A 19,631-nucleotide genomic window follows, 5' to 3' on the forward strand; every position below is an offset into this window, starting at 1 on the left:
CCACTCTTGCGGTGCAGCGATAGGCGGCTGTCACAGGACTCTCAAAATGGCGGCAGGCTCTTTCCTTTTTGGGCCTGGTCCACTGAAATGGCCCTGGGACACCTTGGAAATCGGACGCTTGTCTGCTAGGTCTTGGACCCCATTCTCGAAAACGTCCCCTCCGCCTTGAGGATTCTACAAAAGTCTTGGGGGCCCCCGACTCCTGTAGGCTTCCGGTGGGGAGCGGCTGCCATGATTGCTCGCAGAATGACCACGACGGAGCCACGAGATGGTGGTGCTTTCATGCTGACGCCAGCTTCAGTCTGAAACATCCAGAAACAAGGTGGGGCTTTCATCGTTTGGGAAAAAAAAATAGTTTTCATCCAATGAAAAGTGTTATTTTTAGGTCATATGATCAAGCCTTCCATCATTAGGAAACCAAAAGTAAAATGAACCAATGAAAAGTTTTATAAACAAGTCACATGACCTGTTATGCGGCATAGGGTATAAAAAGCGTAGAAAATCCGTTGGCACGTGAGGCGGCGTCAGTAGCGGACCGATGTGCGAATAGGCCGAAGGCAGCACAACGCGCCAAGATCCGGATGGCACCGAGGTGGTGTCCAGCAAGTTGTCGCACTGGTGTGGCCATCCTACAATGCTGAAAGTCGGCGTGGGGCGCCCCGTTGGCCTGTGAGATGGCGGCAGTAGCGGACCGATGTGCGAATGGGGCCAAAGGCAGCGCAACAATATTTTCTGAATAGAAGACACCACAAGGCGCTGAGATGCCAAGATCCGGATGGCACCGAGGTGGTGTCCAGCAAGTTGTCGCACTGGTGTGGCAATCCTACAATGCTGAAAGTCGGCGTGGGGTGCCCCGTTGGCCTGTGAGATGGCGGCAGTAGCGGACCGATGTGCGAATGGGGCCAAAGGCAGCGCAACAATATTTTCTGAATAGAAGACACCACAAGGCGCTGAGATGCCAAGATCCGGATGGCACCGAGGTGGTGTCTAGTAAGTTGCCGCACTGGTGTGGCCATCCTACAATGCTGAAAGTCGGCGTGGGTTGCCCCGTTGGCCTGTGAGATGGCGTCAGTAGCGGACCGATGTGCGAATGGGGCCAAAGGCAGCGCAACAATATTTTCGGAATAGAAGACACCACAAGGCGCTGAGATTCGGTTAGCACCGAGGTGGTGTCTAGCAAGCTATGCAGCTGAGTTGCGTGTGCACTTGCGGCGAATAGGTCGAAGGCAGCACAACAATGTTTTCTGAATAGAAGACACCACAAGGCGCTGAGATTCGGTAGGCACCGAGGTGGTGTCTAGCAAGTTGCCGTACTGGTGTGGCCATCCTACAATCCTGCTCCGAATAACGGCGTGGGGTGCCCGAAGGGGGAGGGGGGGGAGGCGGCGTGAACGGGCCTTCCTAGGTGGAGGCTCGTCTGCTGTAGTGGCGCGCCCCTTTACCGTTTCAGTTGCCATTCAGCTGAGTTTCGGCCGCTCTTGATGCTACAGCGACAGGCGGCTGCAACAGGACTCTCAAAATGGCGGCCTGTTCTTTGGATTTGGGCCTGGTCCACTAAAATGGCCCTGGGACACCTTAGAACTCGGACGCTCGAATTTTTTTTCCTTTCCTCTACATGCAAAAAAAGGTAAATGCCCGGTACGTTACACGCTTCATCTGCCACGATGTACTCTCCAGAGGAACCGAAAAAAAATATAGTTATGGTAACTATACCATGCATCGTCATATGGAGAGGTGGCACCGATTAATTATAGTGCTGCATAAAAGAGAGATTAGGAGGAGAACCCCCAACCTGCCAGTACATTCATCAAAGAAGTGGCACTGACAGCATCAGAGGCAAGGGAAACGGTCCCAAATATTTAGAAGAATTTTGGAAAGATTAAAATGACATGTTTAGATTGTGGCAAATTAATTTCATGTGGACAGATGAGTGTTACTCTAATAAATACAGCATATGAACATCATCATAGTCGATGGTTGGTAGAGACATTTTGACTATATCCTGGACCTGCCCGTCTTCGCCCAAAATGGCGCCGGAATAAATGGGACTCGTAACTCCTTGTTGTGTACTGGTTGCACAACCTTGATATCACGAGATACGTATGCAGTTTTGAAGCACATGGCGGGCGGGGACGAGAATAGATTGGATATTTTGATATCCCTATTGATATTAAGTTCTGATGTGTTATTGATTACTGTACTATTGAAAGTTCGAATTAACGTCACCCATGGTACTTGCCCGCAAATGTATATCTAGATAATTTTATTGTAAGTGGCCCTGTCGTATTTTAATTATAAAATGTACGTCCACCGATTCCGCAACTGTTAGACACTTTAGTTCTTGCAACCTAATGGCCCGCCCGTTACGTTCCTCTACAGTGTAAATGTCTACTCATCATATACGATTACAGTTTGCTCCGTGACCGGCCCACGTGGTTATAGGCCCGTATTTGTATAATGACATTTTCACAATAAAGGTTTTTAAAAGAAAACATGGTAGTAGTATATACATTGGTAAAGTTTTTAATAATAGTCACTGTTTTAGAATCAGTAAAAGGCAAGTGAAATAAAGCAGACCAATTACATGAAGGGTAAAAGGTATAATACGCAGGAACGCAGTAAAGATAAATGGTCAAGGGCTGTTGTGTTTTCTACTCCTGCAACATAAAGTGATCGATAAGAATCTCATATTCAGGCGTATCGGCGACTAAGACAGCAGGCCGACCCTCTTTTGCTCAACGGCTCCGTCATGGGACGAAGAAACGCCCTTTTTCTCGAAAAAGGAATATATTTTACTTGCAGGACAGTTGTAAATTTTCCGGGAAAGTACATTAGCCTGGAACATTATAACATATATTTAAGAAAAAATAATGTTCGAAAGCATCATTAGAATAAGAAAAGTAAAATGAACCAATGAAAAGTTTTATTAACAAGTCACATGACCTGTTATGCTTACGTTACGCGCTGCGGATCATATGACGCATTACGCAACAACGCAGGTCTAGAATATAGTCAAAATGTCTCCACCAACCAGCGGTCGGAAAACAACCCCTTTCAGCAGTCTAAATAGTTCTGTTAAATGACAACAGAAGGGACAGGCAACAAGAACCATCAGTGAAAGAGGGGAGGGCTAGTTCTTCTCTACCGGGTCACGTTGGGGCGCTACCGGAACTGATCGAATTGGTAGTCTACAGTGTTTCTGGATGTTTCAGACTGAAGCTGGCGTTAGCATGAGAGCACCACCATTTCGTAGCTCCGTCGTGGCCATTCGACGAGCAATAATGCTAGCCGCTCTCCACCAGAAGCCTGCGGGAGTCGGGGGCCCCCAAGACTTTTGTAGAATCTTCAAGGCTGAGGGGACGCTTTCGAGAATGGAGCCCAATCTCTAGCAGACAAGCGTCCGAGTTCCAAGGTGTCGCAGGGCAATTTTAGTGGACCACGCCCAAATCTGAAGAGCCGGCCGCTTCTCTCTCCATTTGATTGATTGTTATCCAAGCATTTACTGTTTTAGAATTGGTTCTCTTTGGTTCATTCTCTATTTACAAACAAACACAGAGTCGCAATACTCTGTTTAGTCTTTGCAGATAACGAAAAATCGTGTAAAAAAACAAAAGGAATCGAGCAAAATCAGTAGGCCACTAATGGGATCTCTTTTGACCTCGCTAAAATAGAAACATTAGGAACAACCCCTCATGACAAATACGAAACTAGTGAGATGAACTGAACTCCACACCATGATGGCTGCAATACAGCTCGGCTCCGCCACCCACCCCGCCCAAAATAACGATAAAGAGCGGCTGCCATGATTGCTCGCGGAATGGCCACGACGGAGCTACGAAATGGTGGTGCTCTCATGCTAACCCCAGCTTCAGTCTGAAACATCCAGAAACACTGTAGACTACCAATTCGATCAGTTCCGGTAGCGCCCCAATGTAACCCGGTAGAGAAGAACTAGCCCTCCCCTCTTTGACTGATGGTTCTTGTTGCCTGTCCCTTCTGTTGTCATTTAACAGAACTATTTAGCCTGCTGAAAGGGGTTGTGTTCCGACCGCTGGTTGGTGGAGACATTTTGACTATATTCTGGACCTGCGTTGTCGCGTAATGCGTCATATGACGCGCCGCGTTAGCGCATCCGGAAGTCATCCGGGGCGCGACGCGCAGCGCGTAACGTAAGCATAACAGGTCATGTGACTTGTTAATAAAACTTTTCATTGGTTCATTTTACTTTTCTTATTCTAATGATGAAAGGCTTGGTCATATGACCTAAAAATTACGCTTTTTATTACTTCCGAACATTATTTTTTCTTAAATATATGTTATAATGTTCCAGGCTAATGTACTTTCCCGGAAAATTTACAACTGTCCTGCAAGTAAAATATATTCTTTTTTCGAGAAAAAGGGCGTTTCTTCGTCCCATGACGGAGCCGTTGAGCAAAAGAGGGTCGACCTGCTGTCTTAGTCGCCGATACGCCTGAATATGAGATTCTTATCGATCACTTTATGTTGCAGGAGTAGAAAACACAACAGCCCTTGACCATTTATCTTTATTGCGTTCCTGCGTATTATACCTTTTACCCTTCATGTAATTGGTCTGCTTTATTTCACTTGCCTTTTAATGATTCTAAAACAGTGACTATTATTAAAAACTTTACCAATGTATATACTACTACCATGTTTTCTTTTAAAAACCTTTATTGTGAAAATTTCATTATACAAATACGAGCCTATAACCACGTGGGCCGGCCACGGAGCAAACTGTAATCGTATATGATGAGTAGGCATTTACACTGTAGAGGAACGTAACGGGCGGGCCATTAGGTTGCAAGAACTAAGGTGTCTAACAGTTGCGGAATCGGTGGACGTACATTTTATAATTAAAATACGACAGGGCCAGTTACAATAAAATTATCTAGATATACATTTGCGGGCAAGTACCATGGGTGACGTTAATTCGAACTTTCAATAGTACAGTAATCAATAACACATCAGAACTTAATATCAATAGGGATGTCGAAATACTCAATCAATTCTCGTCCCCGCCCGCCATGTGCTTCAAAACTGCATACGTATCTCGTGATTTCAAGGTTCTGCAACCAGTACACAACAAGGAGTTACGAGTCCCATTTATTCCGGCGCCATTTTGGGCGAGGACGGGCAGGTCCAGGATATAGTCAAAATGTCTCTACCAACCATCGACTATGATGATGTTCATATGCTGTATTTATAGAGTAACACTCATCTGTCCACATGAAATTAATTTGCCACAATCTAAACATGTCATTTTAATCTTTCCAAAGTTCTTCTAAATATTTGGGACCGTTTCCCTTGCCTCTGATGCTGTCAGTGCCACTTCTTTGATGAATGTACTGGCAGGTCGGGGGTTCTCCTCCAAATCTCTCTTTTATGCAGCACTATAATTAATTGGTGCCACCTCTCCATATGACGATGCATGGTATAGTTACCATAACTATATTTTTTTTCGGTTCCTCTGGAGAGTACATCGTGGCAGATGAAGCGTATAACGTACCAGGCATTTACCTTTTTTTGCATGTAGAGGAAAGGAAAAAAAAATCGAGCGTCCGAGTTCTAAGGTGTCCCAGGGCCATTTTAGTGGACCAGGCCCAAATCCAAAGAACAGGCCGCCATTTTGAGAGTCCTGTTGCAGCCGCCTGTCGCTGTAGCATCAAGAGCGGCCGAAACTCAGCTGAATGGCAACTGAAACGGTAAAGGGGCGCCCCACTACAGCAGACGAGCCTCCACCTAGGAAGGCCCGTTCACGCCGCCTCCCCCCACCCCCCTTCGGGCACCCCACGCCGTTATTCGGAGCAGTATTGTAGGATGGCCACACCAGTGCAGCAACTTGCTAGACACCACCTCGGTGGTAACCGAATCTCAGCGCCTTGTGGTGTCTTCTATTCAGAAAACCTTGTTGTGCTGCCTTCGACCTATTCGCCGCAAGTGCGCACGCAACTCAGCTGCATAGCTTGCTAGACACCACCTCGGTGCTAACCGAATCTCAGCGCCTTGTGGTGTCTTCTATTCCAAAAATATTGTTGCGCTGCCTTTGGCCCCATTCGCACATCGGTCCGCTACTGACGCCATCTCACAGGCCAACGGGGCGCCCCACGCCGACTTTCAGCATTGTAGGATGGCCACACCAGTGCAACTTACTAGACACCACCTCGGTGCCATCCGGATCTTGGCATCTCAGCGCCTTGTGGTGTCTTCTATTCAGAAAATATTGTTGCGCTGCCTTTGGCCCCATTCGCACATCGGTCCGCTACTGACGCCATCTCACAGGCCAACGGGGCGCCCCACGCCGACTTTCAGCATTGTAGGATGGCCACACCAGTGCGGCAACTTGCTAGACATCACCTCGGTGGTAACCGAATCTCAGCGCCTTGTGGTGTCTTCTATTCAGAAAATATTGTTGCGCTGCCTTTGGCCCCATTCGCACATCGGTCCGCTACTGACGCCATCTCACAGGCTAATGGGGCGCCCCACGCTGAGTTTCAGCATTGTAGGATGGCCACACAAGTTCAGCAACTTGCTAGACATCACCTCGGTGCCATCCGGATCTTGGCATCTCAGCGCCTTGTGGTGTCTTCTAGTCAGAAAATATTGTTGCGCTGCCTTTGGCCCCATTCGCACATCGGTCCGCTACTGACACCATCTCACAGGCCAACAGGGCGCCCCACGCCGACTTTTACCATTGTAGGATGGCCACACCAGTGCCACAACTTGCTAGACACCACCTCGGTGCCATCCGGATCTTGGCATCTCAGCGCCTTGTGGTGTCTTCTATTCAGAAAATATTGTTGCGCTGCCTTTGGCCCCATTCGCACATCGGTCCGCTACTGACGCCATCTCACAGGCCAACGGGGCGCCCCACGCCGACTTTCAACATTGTAGGATGGCCACACCAGTGCGGCAACTTACTAGACACCACCTCGGTACCATCCGGATCTTGGCGCGTTGTGCTGCCTTCGGCCTATTCGCACATCGGTCCGCTACTGACGCGAACTCACAGGCCAACGGGGCGCCCCACGCCGACTTTCAGCATTGTAGGATGGCCACACCAGTGCTGCAACTTGCTGGACACCACCTCGGTGCCATCCGGATCTTGGCGCGTTGTGTTGCCTTCGGCCTATTCGCACATCGGTCCGCTACTGACGCCGCCTCACGTGCCAACGTATTTTCTCCGCATTTTATACCCTATGCCGCATAACAGGTCATGTGACTTGTTTATAAAACTTTTCATTGGTTCATTTTACTTTTGGTTTCCTAATGATGGAAGGCTTGATCATATGACCTAAAAATAACACTTTTCATTGGATGAAAACTTTTTTTTTTCCCAAACGATGAAAGCCCCACCTTGTTTCTGGATGTTTCAGACTGAAGCTGGCGTCAGCATGAAAGCACCACCATCTCGTGGCTCCGTCGTGGTCATTCCGCGAGCAATCATGGCAGCCGCTCCCCACCAGAAGCCTGCAGGAGTCGGGGGCCCCCAAAACTTTTGTTGAAACCTCAAGGCGGAGGGGACGCTTTCGAGAATGGGGTCCAAGACCTAGCAGACAAGCGTCCGATTTCCAAGGTGTCCCAGGGCCATTTCAGTGGACCAGGCCCAAAAAGGAAAGAGCCTGCCACCATTTTGAGAGTCCTGTGACAGCCGCCTATCGCTGCACCGCAAGAGTGGGCGCAACTCAGCTGAATTGCGGCTTTTGACACAGTGGACCAAAAGCGGACGGAATGGCAACTGAAACAGTAAAGGGGCGCCCCACTACAACAGACGAGACTCCACCTGGAGAGGCCCATTCACGCCGCCTCCCCCCCCCCCGGGGCGCCCCACGCCGTTATTCGGAGCAGCATTGTAGGATACCAAAACCAGTGCGGCAACTTACTGGACATCACCTTGGTGCCATCGGTCTGCTGCCTTGGAACTATTCGCACAACAGTTTGCTACTGATGACCCACCCCCCGCGACGCCCCACGCCGGATGCCGAAATCAGTGCGGCACCCAGGCAACATCACCTGGGTGCCGTCCAGAAATCTGGACGTTGTGCTGCGTTGGGACTATTCGCACAGCCGACCGCTACTTCGTTGTTTTTCCCTAAAAATGTTTAAATGTTTTTACTGTTGTTGTTTTGTTGTATATATTTATAAGTTATTAAAGTTTTATAATCTTACTACTTTGTTGGAGTGCTATATATTTTTAATGTGACACATAATTGTAAAAACTTTGATGTACAAAGAGTCATCCCTGGAATCTTCCGCTTCAGGCTCGGTCCCCTCCCCAATCATAATACAGGATGGTTTTCAGATAGTAGGAACGCGTGTGCTGTGACGGATCTCATCGAGTGTGGGCCTTGATCTACTATAACTCCTTTGAAGAGGGGTGATTATTTACAGCTGGGGCCATAAACTACATCTGCAGGGCTAGCTGATAGCCTAGGACCGGCCTGGACAATCGGACACAGAGGAAAAGGAGTGTCAGAGGGTGCGGTAGTGAATAGGGCGAAAGGGAGGTGTCGGGCGGGCACAGGGTGTGATTCTCAGGGAAGAGCAGCGCAGATGGGGGGAGGTTTATTACCCATTCATAAGACAGAGAACGGGGGTGACCAGTGCCTGGGGGAGATGCTTGCGAGGGTGGGGAGCCATGCTAAGGATCGACAGCGTGCAGAGAGTGGGTCTGGTCAAGGCATCTAAAATGACTGCCGTGCACGACAAAAGTGTGGCATTTGAAAAAAGGCAAGATGGCGCAGACAATGTTTTTCAACACTTCCTGATTTCCTTCGAATCGAACGTTAACAGACGTTGGGGCATATTACCAAAGTTAAGCGATATTTATCCCTAACGATGCTTAGCAACGAATTTTTTACCGCTAAGCATCGTCAGAAATTATCGCAGATAAACCTTGCTATTATCAAGGTTTATCGCAAATGCGATAAAAAACGACCGCAATGCATTAATATCGCTGAAAACTCAGCGATATTCATGCATTACCGAGCTAATGCTCTTAGCCATGTTATCCACCTCCCATTGGATAACATGGCTAAGAGCTGCTCAGGGCAGGTGGTAGCTTTTGGAGATATTCGCGCTTAGCGCGAATATCTCCAAAAGTTGGTAATAGGAGATAGCGATGTTAGCGACTGTTTCCAGTCGCTAACATCTTGGCATGCCCACTTTGCATGTCATTAGTGATAAATATCACTGACATGCAAAGTGGGGCCCAAGATGGTCGCTATCTCCTACTAGCGGTCGCTAACTGGTGTTAGCAACAGCTAGGTAATACAGAGATTATTTTATCTCCGCGAAGCGGAGCGCTGTTACAGATATATATCTTTTTTTGAACGTTAATTTCTCAAAATCCACTGAAGCACATATATTGAGACCTAGCAAAGGCACATCGAGCTACCAGTCCCTACAATTTTGCCAAGTTTCGTGCAAATCCATTCAGCCGTTCGATTATTATTATTATTTTTTATTTTGCCCCGCGTGGCCCTTTTTAAACCTCCACATCAAACCTAGGGGGTCAGGGAGGATCTACTATGCCCCCTTATGGTCATTTGCCCCTTCGCTTTGGCCTCCTCTTGTCTCTCGATCCTACCGAGAGACAAGATGGCGGCCGCTACGGACTGTTTGGAATGTTTACAGACGCCGTAGAACCAATCAGCTTCGCAAAGCTCCGTTACGCGAAAAGTACGCGAAGCGGAGCGCTGTTACAGATATATATCTTTTTTTGAACGTTAATTTCTCAAAATCCACTGGAGCACATATATTGAGACCTAGCAAAGGCACATCGGGCTACCAGTCCCTACAATTTTGCCAAGTTTCGTGCAAATCCATTCAGCCGTTCGATTATTATTATTTATTTATTTTTTGCCCCGCGGGGCCCTTTTAAAACCTCCACATCAAACCTAGAGGGTCAGGGAGGATCTACTATGCCCCCTTATGGTCATTTGCCCCTTCGCTTTGGCCTCCTCTTGTCTCTCGATCCTACCGAGAGACAAGATGGCGGCCGCTACGGACTGTATGGAATGTTTACAGACGCCGGAGAACCAGTCAGCTTCGCTTCACAAAGCTCCGTAACGCGTAAAGTCCGCGAACCGGAGCGCTGCCTGGTCCGCTGTTACAGATATATATCTTTTTTTGAACGTTAATTTCTCAAAATCCACTGGAGCACATATATTGAGACCTAGCAAAGGCACATCGGGCTACCAGTCCCTACAATTTTGCCAAGTTTCGTGCAAATCCATTCAGCCGTTCGGGCTAAAAGTGAGGCCAACCGCCCTATGGAAAACTCAATGTTAAAAACACGTTTTGGGACCCCCCTTTTTTCTCGGCCCCCCCTTGACAAACCCCCCCCAAATTTTCAGGGGCTGCTCAGAAACAAAATGTTCCATTTTCCTGAAAATGTCAGCCAATTACGTCCACAAACGCCAAAGTTATTAGACATAGAATTTTCAAAAATCCCATAGAGAAAAAATCCTAACTATATATACCTACTGGCGACCGCCAGTAGGTAATATATATCTTCGACTTCCGGGTGAGTACAGTATAATGGACAGACCATACAAAGAGATACATAGTGGACACCATTAGAATGTATTAAGCTGATTTGTACAGTACACACAAAACATATAAGAGTCCAAATGTTGGACACATTAAGTAAAAGTCTGAGTTGGGTATGTGTATACAGTGATGTGTCCCATCCTCAGATGTGATTAAAAGAATTTAATAGTTATTGGTCCAATCTTAATGATGGCACCTTTTCGTACTTAGTGCAACGTTACCTTTATGATATGATATGGTATAGATGCATTTTATACATTTTAGATTGTGGGATAGTCTTAATAATTAATTGTGGTACTGTATCAGCAGTTATCGACATTTGGAAGTATCTCTGTATTTATTGACCAGCAACAATTGTAATATAAGCAATTACCATGAAGTCTACAGCAAGTTGTATGAATGTTAAGGTTTTTTAACATATTTATGACAGAAGGATGATGATTAATATTGTGTGTTTTATGGATGTTTTGTAATTTTGGTGGTAAAGAAACTGAATAAAAGGTTCCTGGTTACTTGTGCCCTCCATCCTGCACTGCTTATGACCTCACATATTACATAAGTCATGACGTGCTCTACGACATCATTTATGACATCACTGATGAGATCTCAAATTACATCATTGACGACCTCACTGATGACCTCATCCAATGAGTGTGCTAGTTTGTTTATAGTTTACAAATCAGCAGGTAAATATCATAGTACTTTTCTACCTTGATTTTGTTCAGCCTGGGTCCAGCTAATGGGTGTAACGTGGGATTATTGAATATGTTTGTATCTTTGTATTGAAGAGCAACACTGTATGACCATGCGGATTTGTGTTCACGATGTTCCACGCACGTTTTTTGGTATAGTAGAAACATGTTTTGAAAGTGTTTTAAGCAGCCTTGAGCTATTAGACAAAATGTTGTTATTTAGACAATTTCTTCTTAACATATGACTGTGTGTGATGTTGTGAATGATGTCATCAGTGATGTAATATGTGAGGTCATATGCAGTGCATGGTGGGAGTGAAAGTCATTGAGATATTCACCTAACTATAACATCACTTTAACCTTTGTTTGTTTTTAGTGAATATGTGTATAGATACCTATGTATTATAATAAGTTATATTATGTCATTTCACTATCTTGCAATGTTATTCTGTGCTGTGGTATGTTGTTATTGTGAGTCATAATGTGTTATGCAATATTATGTCACACCAGAATCTTTGACCTCACTGTCCTAGAACACTCGTCCTGATTCTTTTGGTGTCCTGCAGAGGACGTGAGGTGACAAATGCTTTTGCTGCACAAAACAAACAATACAAACATACACATAGTAGAGCCTCACTTTACTCTAAAAGCTTTACATGTACAAATCATCAGACAGTGTCATTGACCAGCCAGACAAACAGCACTCACCACAGTCAGGGCAGAACACCGCAGATGCCCTCAGGGCAAGAAGCAGGAACACAATGTGCCCCAACATTTGAAGATCTGAAAGAGAGGGCGCACGTTGGCAATGTTAGTGAGAATGTCACAGTTTGATCCTGCGTCTTAGCGACTCTTGATTGGTGAAGTCATAGATTGAATAATTGTGGTTATTATTCATATCAAGGTGCACCCTTCTCCTCTCTCGCCTTTGTAAAATCCTAGTGACTTGGAAGCATGAGGTGCCGGTGAGAGTCTCCAGTGCTGTGGGACGAGCACTGTGTGAGATGAGCCTCAGCACTTCGAGTCCACGGTTCATGTCTGCCCATGAACTCTGAGATTTGAGATGGAGCCAAGGACGACATGGGTCCATTGCAGACATGACAAGCACGACTCCGAGGCATACATGCACACTACACATACCAAGGCTAATTGACAGCTTTGGCGTGTGTATGTGTAAGGGGTAAGAAGGTGGGTTTAAGTAGTGAGATTATGAGTTAGGCATTACTTATGTATGCATAGGGGTAAATTACTTATAAATATGTTATAATAACAGCTAATACATGTGATTTATTAGAAATGCATGATGATTGCGCACTGACCCTTATGGTCGTGAATGAATTATTTTTAGTCCTCTCTCCTCTAATCTATTCATTACCTACGTCGCTGTATTTGGATGTGCATTGTACCTGCTGCTCCTATCATTATAGTTGTTATAAATACTTGTAATTAAATCATCTGTAAATTCATTGTAAACTCATTAATGAAATTATGGGAAGTCAGTCTAGTTATTCATATATTACACCCCTAAAGGGGTGAACTCCCTATATTTGATTTGTGAGTAAATCCAAAAGTGGATTACACTGTCTTTTTTAATGACCACCTCTCTGACCCTGTCTTGGGTGCATCCATTTGTTGAGCATCTAAATTGGAATATAAAGCTGCTTCAGTCGTGCATAATATGGCTTAAAGACTAATATACTTATACGTAAAGACTGCGTAGACTATTTTCATTAAATACTCAGCCCTATAATATATTGCATAAATGTAACCCTCTCTTGCATGCCTAGTTTGGCCTTAGGCATCTTTGTGAATCACACGTAATGTACACATCGGCTCACCATATGCTGGGATATAATGCCAAGTCCTACTGCTAGCACATCTTGCTCACAGAGTTAAATGTCAGGGACTCAATCTCCTGCTCTCTCCATAGCACTGCAATCACCGTTGTCAACACTCTGAGAGGTGAATACAGCAGCCCACTTTGCAGGAATCCCCTGCGCTCTCCATTTCTCTGTTGTTGCTTAATCGAAGAGGTACTTGGACCATAGTAAGGGCCAGATGTAGGTAAAAGCAGTTTAGCGAGTCCGTAAGAGCTATTTTTAGGGAATCACTATTAAGGACTCGCAAAATGCTATGTAGGTAAGAATCACAATAATGTTTGCGGTTCCTACACATTCCTTATTTGCGACTCGCAAATTGAGAGTTGCAAATAAGGAATGGCTTCTCATTCATTTCTATGGGACAAGAGGCCCATAGGAATGAATGGGAATTGCGCGCTCAATTTCAAGGGTGCAATTTACAAAAGGACACTCTGTTGCACCCCTGAATTGGGTATGTGTGCCACTTGTCACTTGGAAAAAAAGCAGAAAAGTGCTTTTTCAAAGGAAATCACAACTTAATTTGCGATTCCTTAAGGCATTATCGCAATTTGCTATGCCAACTAGCATAGCAAATCAAATCAAGTCATAGCATTTAGGGAATCACTACTTGATGTCTCAAATTCGCAATGATGCATACCACTTGTTTATCCATTTTTCAGGGAGTGTAAGAAAAGAAAAACTTCTGTTCAAGTTTTACTTAATGGTGCTAAATGTGTGATGTGTCCTGTCCTTTATCTAATGTTGACATGTTTTTCTGAGGGAGTTAAATGGCACAAACTCACTGTCTCTAATCTACTGTGATATGTCCAACTCTTCCATTGCTTCTCATTGAATTAAAGGCCTTATTTGCACTGCCTCTCTTCTCTTGTTCCCCATACTTACTGTCTTGAGTCTCTTGTACCCTAAACTGACCGTCTACAAACTCCTGCACTGCTTACAATGCTCCCATTTCTTATCATATTATATACCCCATGCTCACTGCCTCTAATCTCTTATACCCCATACTCACTATCTGTAATCTCCTGCACTAATCCCAATGCTATCATCTCTACCTTATTGGGTCAAATACCCCATACTCACAATTTCTATTCTCCTCTACCCCATTCTCACGTTCCCTACACACTTGTACTCCCTAGTCATTATCTGCAATGTCCTATACCTCATATTCACTGTTTCTAGTCTCTTATTCCCCATATTTACTGTCTGTAATCTCCTGCACTAATCCCAATGCTGTCATCTCTTCCTTATTGTTTTAAATACCCAATACTTACACTCTCTACTTGATACCCCATATTCACTGTATCTAATCTCCTGTATCTCATACTCACTCTCTCTAGGCTGCTGTACGCTAAATTCACTGTCTGCAATCTCTTGTACCATATACTTACTGTCATTAATGTCTTGTACCCTGTACTCATTGTCTTTGATCTTGTGTACTCCTTCCAATACAGCCATCTCTTTCTTATCAAGTGAAATACCCCACACTCAGTGCCTCTAATCTCCAGCATTCCACACTCACTGTCTCTAGCCTTCTGTACCCCATATTCACTGTATCTAATCTCCTGTATCCCATAGTCATTGTCTCTAATCTCTTGTACCCCATATTCACTGCCAGCTGTGCCCCACATTACCTTAATTGCTACCATCTTATGTTTACTGAGTTAAATATCCCATACTCAACGCCTCTTATCTTCTGTACCCCATACTCACTGTCTGTAGTCCCACCAGCCCACCATTGCTACTATCTCTTTCTAATTGAGTTAAATATCCCATACTGACTGTCTCTAATCACCTGTAACCTGTGCTTAATTTGTTAAAAATAAATATGCTCTGGGGCCCTCATCAGGAGGTGACCCCAGCGTGCACCACTCATTGCCACTGCCAGGTGAGCAGCCAATGGCAGTACATGCACACCTGCCAGCCATCACACCGAGGCAATTCAAATGGTTGAAGGCCCCAAAGCAAGGAGAATGGCTTGGGAGGCAGGTATTAGCAGTTTTAATGTCTATTTGATCAATAAAAATAACTCTTGTTGTGTTCATCTCTATATTACACAAACATATGACAGCTGCCATGAGTGCTGGTGTTGACAATGGCTGGTGCCAAGCACAGGAAACCACCGGCTCAAATTAAGCACATTGTGTACCCCATGTTCACTGCCTTTAATCTTGTGTATCCCATACTCGCCGTTACTAATCTGCTTTCTCATACACACTGTCTGTAATCTCCTGCCCCATACACACTGTCTGTAATCTCCTTTCCCAAACACACTGTCGTAATCTCCATTCCCATACACTCTGTCACTAATCTCCTTCCCCATACACCCTGTCTTAATCTCCTTCCCCATACATTCTGTCTGTAATCTCCTTTCCCATACACTCTATCTGTAATCTCCTTTCCCAAACACTCTGTCTGTAATCTCCTGTATCCCATACACACTGTCTGTAATCGACTATATCCCATACCCACTGTCTGTAATCTCCTTTCCCAAACACACTGTCTGTAATCTCCTTCCCCATACACTCTGTCTGTAATCGCCTGTATCCCATACACACTGTCTGTAATCTCCTTTCCCAAACACACTGTCTGTAATCTCCTTCCCCATACACTCTGTCTGTAATCGCCTGTATCCCATACACACTGTCTGTAATCTCCTTTCCCAAACACACTGTCTGTAATCTCCTTTCCCATACACACTGTCTGTAATCTCCTTTCGAATACACACTGTCTGTAATCTCCTTTTCGAAACACACTGACACTAAACTCCTTTCCCAAACACACTGTCTGTAATCTCCTTTCCCTTATACTCTGTCTGTAATCTCCTTTCCCATACACACTGTCTGTATTCTCCTTTCCCATACACACTGTCTGTAATCTCCTTTCCCAAACACACTGTCTGTAATCTACTTCCCCATACACTCTGTCTGTAATCACCTGTATCCCATACACACTGTCTGCAATCTACTTTCACAAACACACTGTCTGGAATCTCCTTTCCCATACACACTGTCTATAATCTCCTTTGCCGTACACAGTCTGTAATCTCCTTTCCCCATACACACTGTCTGTAATCTCCTTTCCCAAACACACTGTCTGTAATCTCCTTTCCCATACACACTGTCTGTAATCTCCTTTGCCGTACACAGTCTGTAATCTCCTTTCCCAAACACACTGTCTGTAATCTCCTTCCCCATACACTCTGTCTGTAATCGCCTGTATCCCATACACACTGTCTGTAATCTCCTTTCCCAAACACACTGTCTGTAATCTCCTTTCCCAAACACACTGTCTGTAATCTCCTTTCCCATACACACTGTCTGTAATCTCCTTTCCCATACACACTGTCTATAATCTCCTTTTCGAAACACACTGACATTAAACTCCTTTCCCAAACACACTGTCTGTAATCTCCTTTCCCTTATACTCTGTCTGTAAAATCCTTTTCCAAACACACTGTCTGTAATCTCCTTTCCCATGCACTCTTTCTGTAATCTCCTTTCCCATACACACTGTCTGTAATCTCCTTTCCCAAACACACTGTCTGTAATTTCCTTTCCCAAACACACTGTCTGTAATCTCCTTTCCCATACACACTGTCTGTAATCTCCTTTCCCATACACACTGTCTATAATCTCCTTTTCGAAACACACTGACATTAAACTCCTTTCCCAAACACTCTGTCTGTAATCGCCTGTATCGCATACACACTGTCTGTAATCTCCTTCCCCATACACTCTGTCTGTAATCGCCTGTATCCCATACACACTGTCTGTAATCTCCTTTCCCAAACACACTGTCTGTAATCTCCTTCCCCATACACACTGTCTGTAATTTCCTTTCGCATACACACTGTCTGTAATCTCCTGTCGCATACACACTGTCTGTAATCTCCTTTTTGAAACACACTGACACTAAACTCCTTTCCCAAACACACTGTCTGTAATCTCCTTTCCCTTATACTCTGTCTGTAATCTCCTTTCCCATACACACTGTCTGTATTCTCCTTTCCCATACACACTGTCTGTAATCTCCTTTCCCAAACACACTGTCTGTAATCTACTTCCCAATACACTCTGTCTGTAATCACCTGTATCCCATACACACTATCTGTAATCTCCTTTCACAAACACACTGTCTGTAATCTCCTTTCCCATACACACTGTCTGTAATCTCCTTTGCCGTACACAGTCTGTAATCTCCTTTCCCCATACACACTGTCTGTAATCTCCTTTCCCATACACACTGTCTGTAATCTCCTTTCCCAAACACACTGTCTGTAATCTCCTTCCCCATACACTCTGTCTGTAATCGCCTGTATCCCATACACACTGTCTGTAATCTCCTTTCCCAAACACACTGTCTGTAATCTCCTTTCCCATACACACTGTCTGTAATCTCCTTTCCCATACACACTGTCTGTAATCTCCTTTCCCATACACACTGTCTATAATCTCCTTTTTGAAACACACTGACATTAAACTCTTTTCCCAAACACACTGTCTGTAATCTCCTTTCCCTTATACTCTGTCTGTAAAATCCTTTTCCAAACACACTGTCTGTAATCTCCTTTCCCATGCACTCTTTCCGTAATCTCCTTTCCCAAACACACTGTCTGTAATCTCCTTTCCCATGCACTCTTTCTGTAATCTCCTTTCCCATACACACTGTCTGTAATCTCCTTTCCCAAACACACTGTCTGTAATCTCCTTTCCCAAACACACTGTCTGTAATCTCCTTTCCCATACACACTGTCTGTAATCTCCTTTCCCATACACACTGTCTATAATCTCCTTTTCGAAACACACTGACATTAAACTCCTTTCCCAAACACTCTGTCTGTAATCGCCTGTATCCCATACCCACTGTCTGTAATCTCCTTTCCCAAACACACTGTCTGTAATCTCCTTCCCCATACACTCTGTCTGTAATCGCCTGTATCCCATACACACTGTCTGTAATCTCCTTTCCCAAACACACTGTCTGAAATCTCCTTCCCCATACACACTGTCTGTAATCTCCTTTCGCATACACACTGTCTGTAATCTCCTTTCGCATACACACTGTCTGTAATCTCCTTTTTGAAACACACTGACACTAAACTCCTTTCCCAAACACACTGTCTGTAATCTCCTTTCCCTTATACTCTGTCTGTAATCTCCTTTCCCATACACACTGTCTGTATTCTCCTTTCCCATACACACTGTCTGTAATCTCCTTTCCCAAACACACTGTCTGTAATCTACTTCCCCATACACTCTGTCTGTAATCACCTGTATCCCATACACACTATCTGTAATCTCCTTTCACAAACACACTGTCTGTAATCTCCTTTCCCATACACACTGTCTGTAATCTCCTTCGCCGTACACAGTCTGTAATCTCCTTTCCCCATACACACTGTCTGTAATCTCCTTTCCCATACACACTGTCTGTAATCTCCTTTCCCAAAGACAATGTCTGTAATCTCCTTCCCCATACACTCTGTCTGTAATCGCCTGTATGCCATACACACTGTCTGTAATCTCCTTTCCCAAACACACTGTCTGTAATCTCCTTTCCCATACACACTGTCTGTAATCTCCTTTGCCATACACACTGTCTGTAATCTCCTTTCCCATACACACTGTCTATAATCTCCTTTTTGAAACACACTGACATTAAACTCTTTTCCCAAACACACTGTCTGTAATCTCCTTTCCCTTATACTCTGTCTGTAAAATCCTTTTCCAAACACACTGTCTGTAATCTCCTTTCCCATTCACTCTTTCTGTAATCTCCTTTCCCAAACACTCTGTCTGTAATCTCTTTCCCCATACACTCTGGCTGTAATCTCCTTCCCCATACACTCTGTCTGTAATCTCCTTTCCCTTACACTATGTCTGTAATATCCTTTCCCAAACACACTGCCTGTAATCTCCTTTCCCATACACACTGCCTGTAATCTCCTTTCCCATACAGTCTGTCTGTAATCTCCTGCCTTACCTCCAAATCTGCCATCTACCATCTCCTTCTTGTCGAGTTAATACTCCATATGCACTGTTGAGACTCTCCAGTCATATCTGGCGTGTTCATCTCTTGCTTACACTGTGAAGTGTGGCACATTCTCAACATCCAGATCTCTTCCTCAGGGTGAAACTCATTCCCTGTCTGGAGTTGTCTCTCTAATCTCTCCCAGGTCCATCTCATCCTATAGGATTGAAACCCATAATACTCACTCTCAGGAGCTCCACAGGTCTGTCCGGTACCCACAGGTGTGCAGTGATGGCTGGGGTGCTCTATACATTAATTTGAGGCAGACTGTCCTAATATACCTGACCCTGCACTTGGGGAGGGTTCTGCCGCTCCCCCAGCGCCAATTATATTCCGTATTTGTTTCAATCCTTTGAAGCTTCATAGCTGACATCAACTCCACCCACCTACATCTGTTTGAACATGTGGATCTCATCCAAGCATTGCCTACCTGGGAAAAACGTCTTTTCATGCGCAC

General features: G+C 44.8%; 1 protein-coding gene across 3 annotated transcripts in view; it reads right to left on the minus strand.

Annotated features, from left to right (window-relative positions):
- Positions 1–19,407, minus strand: part of LOC144824365 (CD5 antigen-like) — a 1,020,628-nt gene extending 1,001,221 nt beyond the window's left edge. For all 3 annotated transcript variants that reach the window (XM_078683477.1, XM_078683476.1, XM_078683475.1), the window contains exons 1-2: positions 19,360–19,407; positions 11,973–12,047 (exon numbers count right to left, since the gene is read on the minus strand). In XM_078683477.1, coding sequence (XP_078539603.1) covers positions 11,973–12,039 — 67 coding nt within the window. In that variant the 5' untranslated portion in view covers positions 12,040–12,047; positions 19,360–19,407. The remainder of the gene's footprint in view (positions 1–11,972; positions 12,048–19,359) is intronic.
- Positions 19,408–19,631: the final 224 nt, after the last annotated feature.

Source organism: Lissotriton helveticus, chromosome 3_1 (assembly GCF_964261635.1).
Source record: "Lissotriton helveticus chromosome 3_1, aLisHel1.1, whole genome shotgun sequence".
NCBI classification, from domain to species: domain Eukaryota; kingdom Metazoa; phylum Chordata; class Amphibia; order Caudata; family Salamandridae; genus Lissotriton; species Lissotriton helveticus.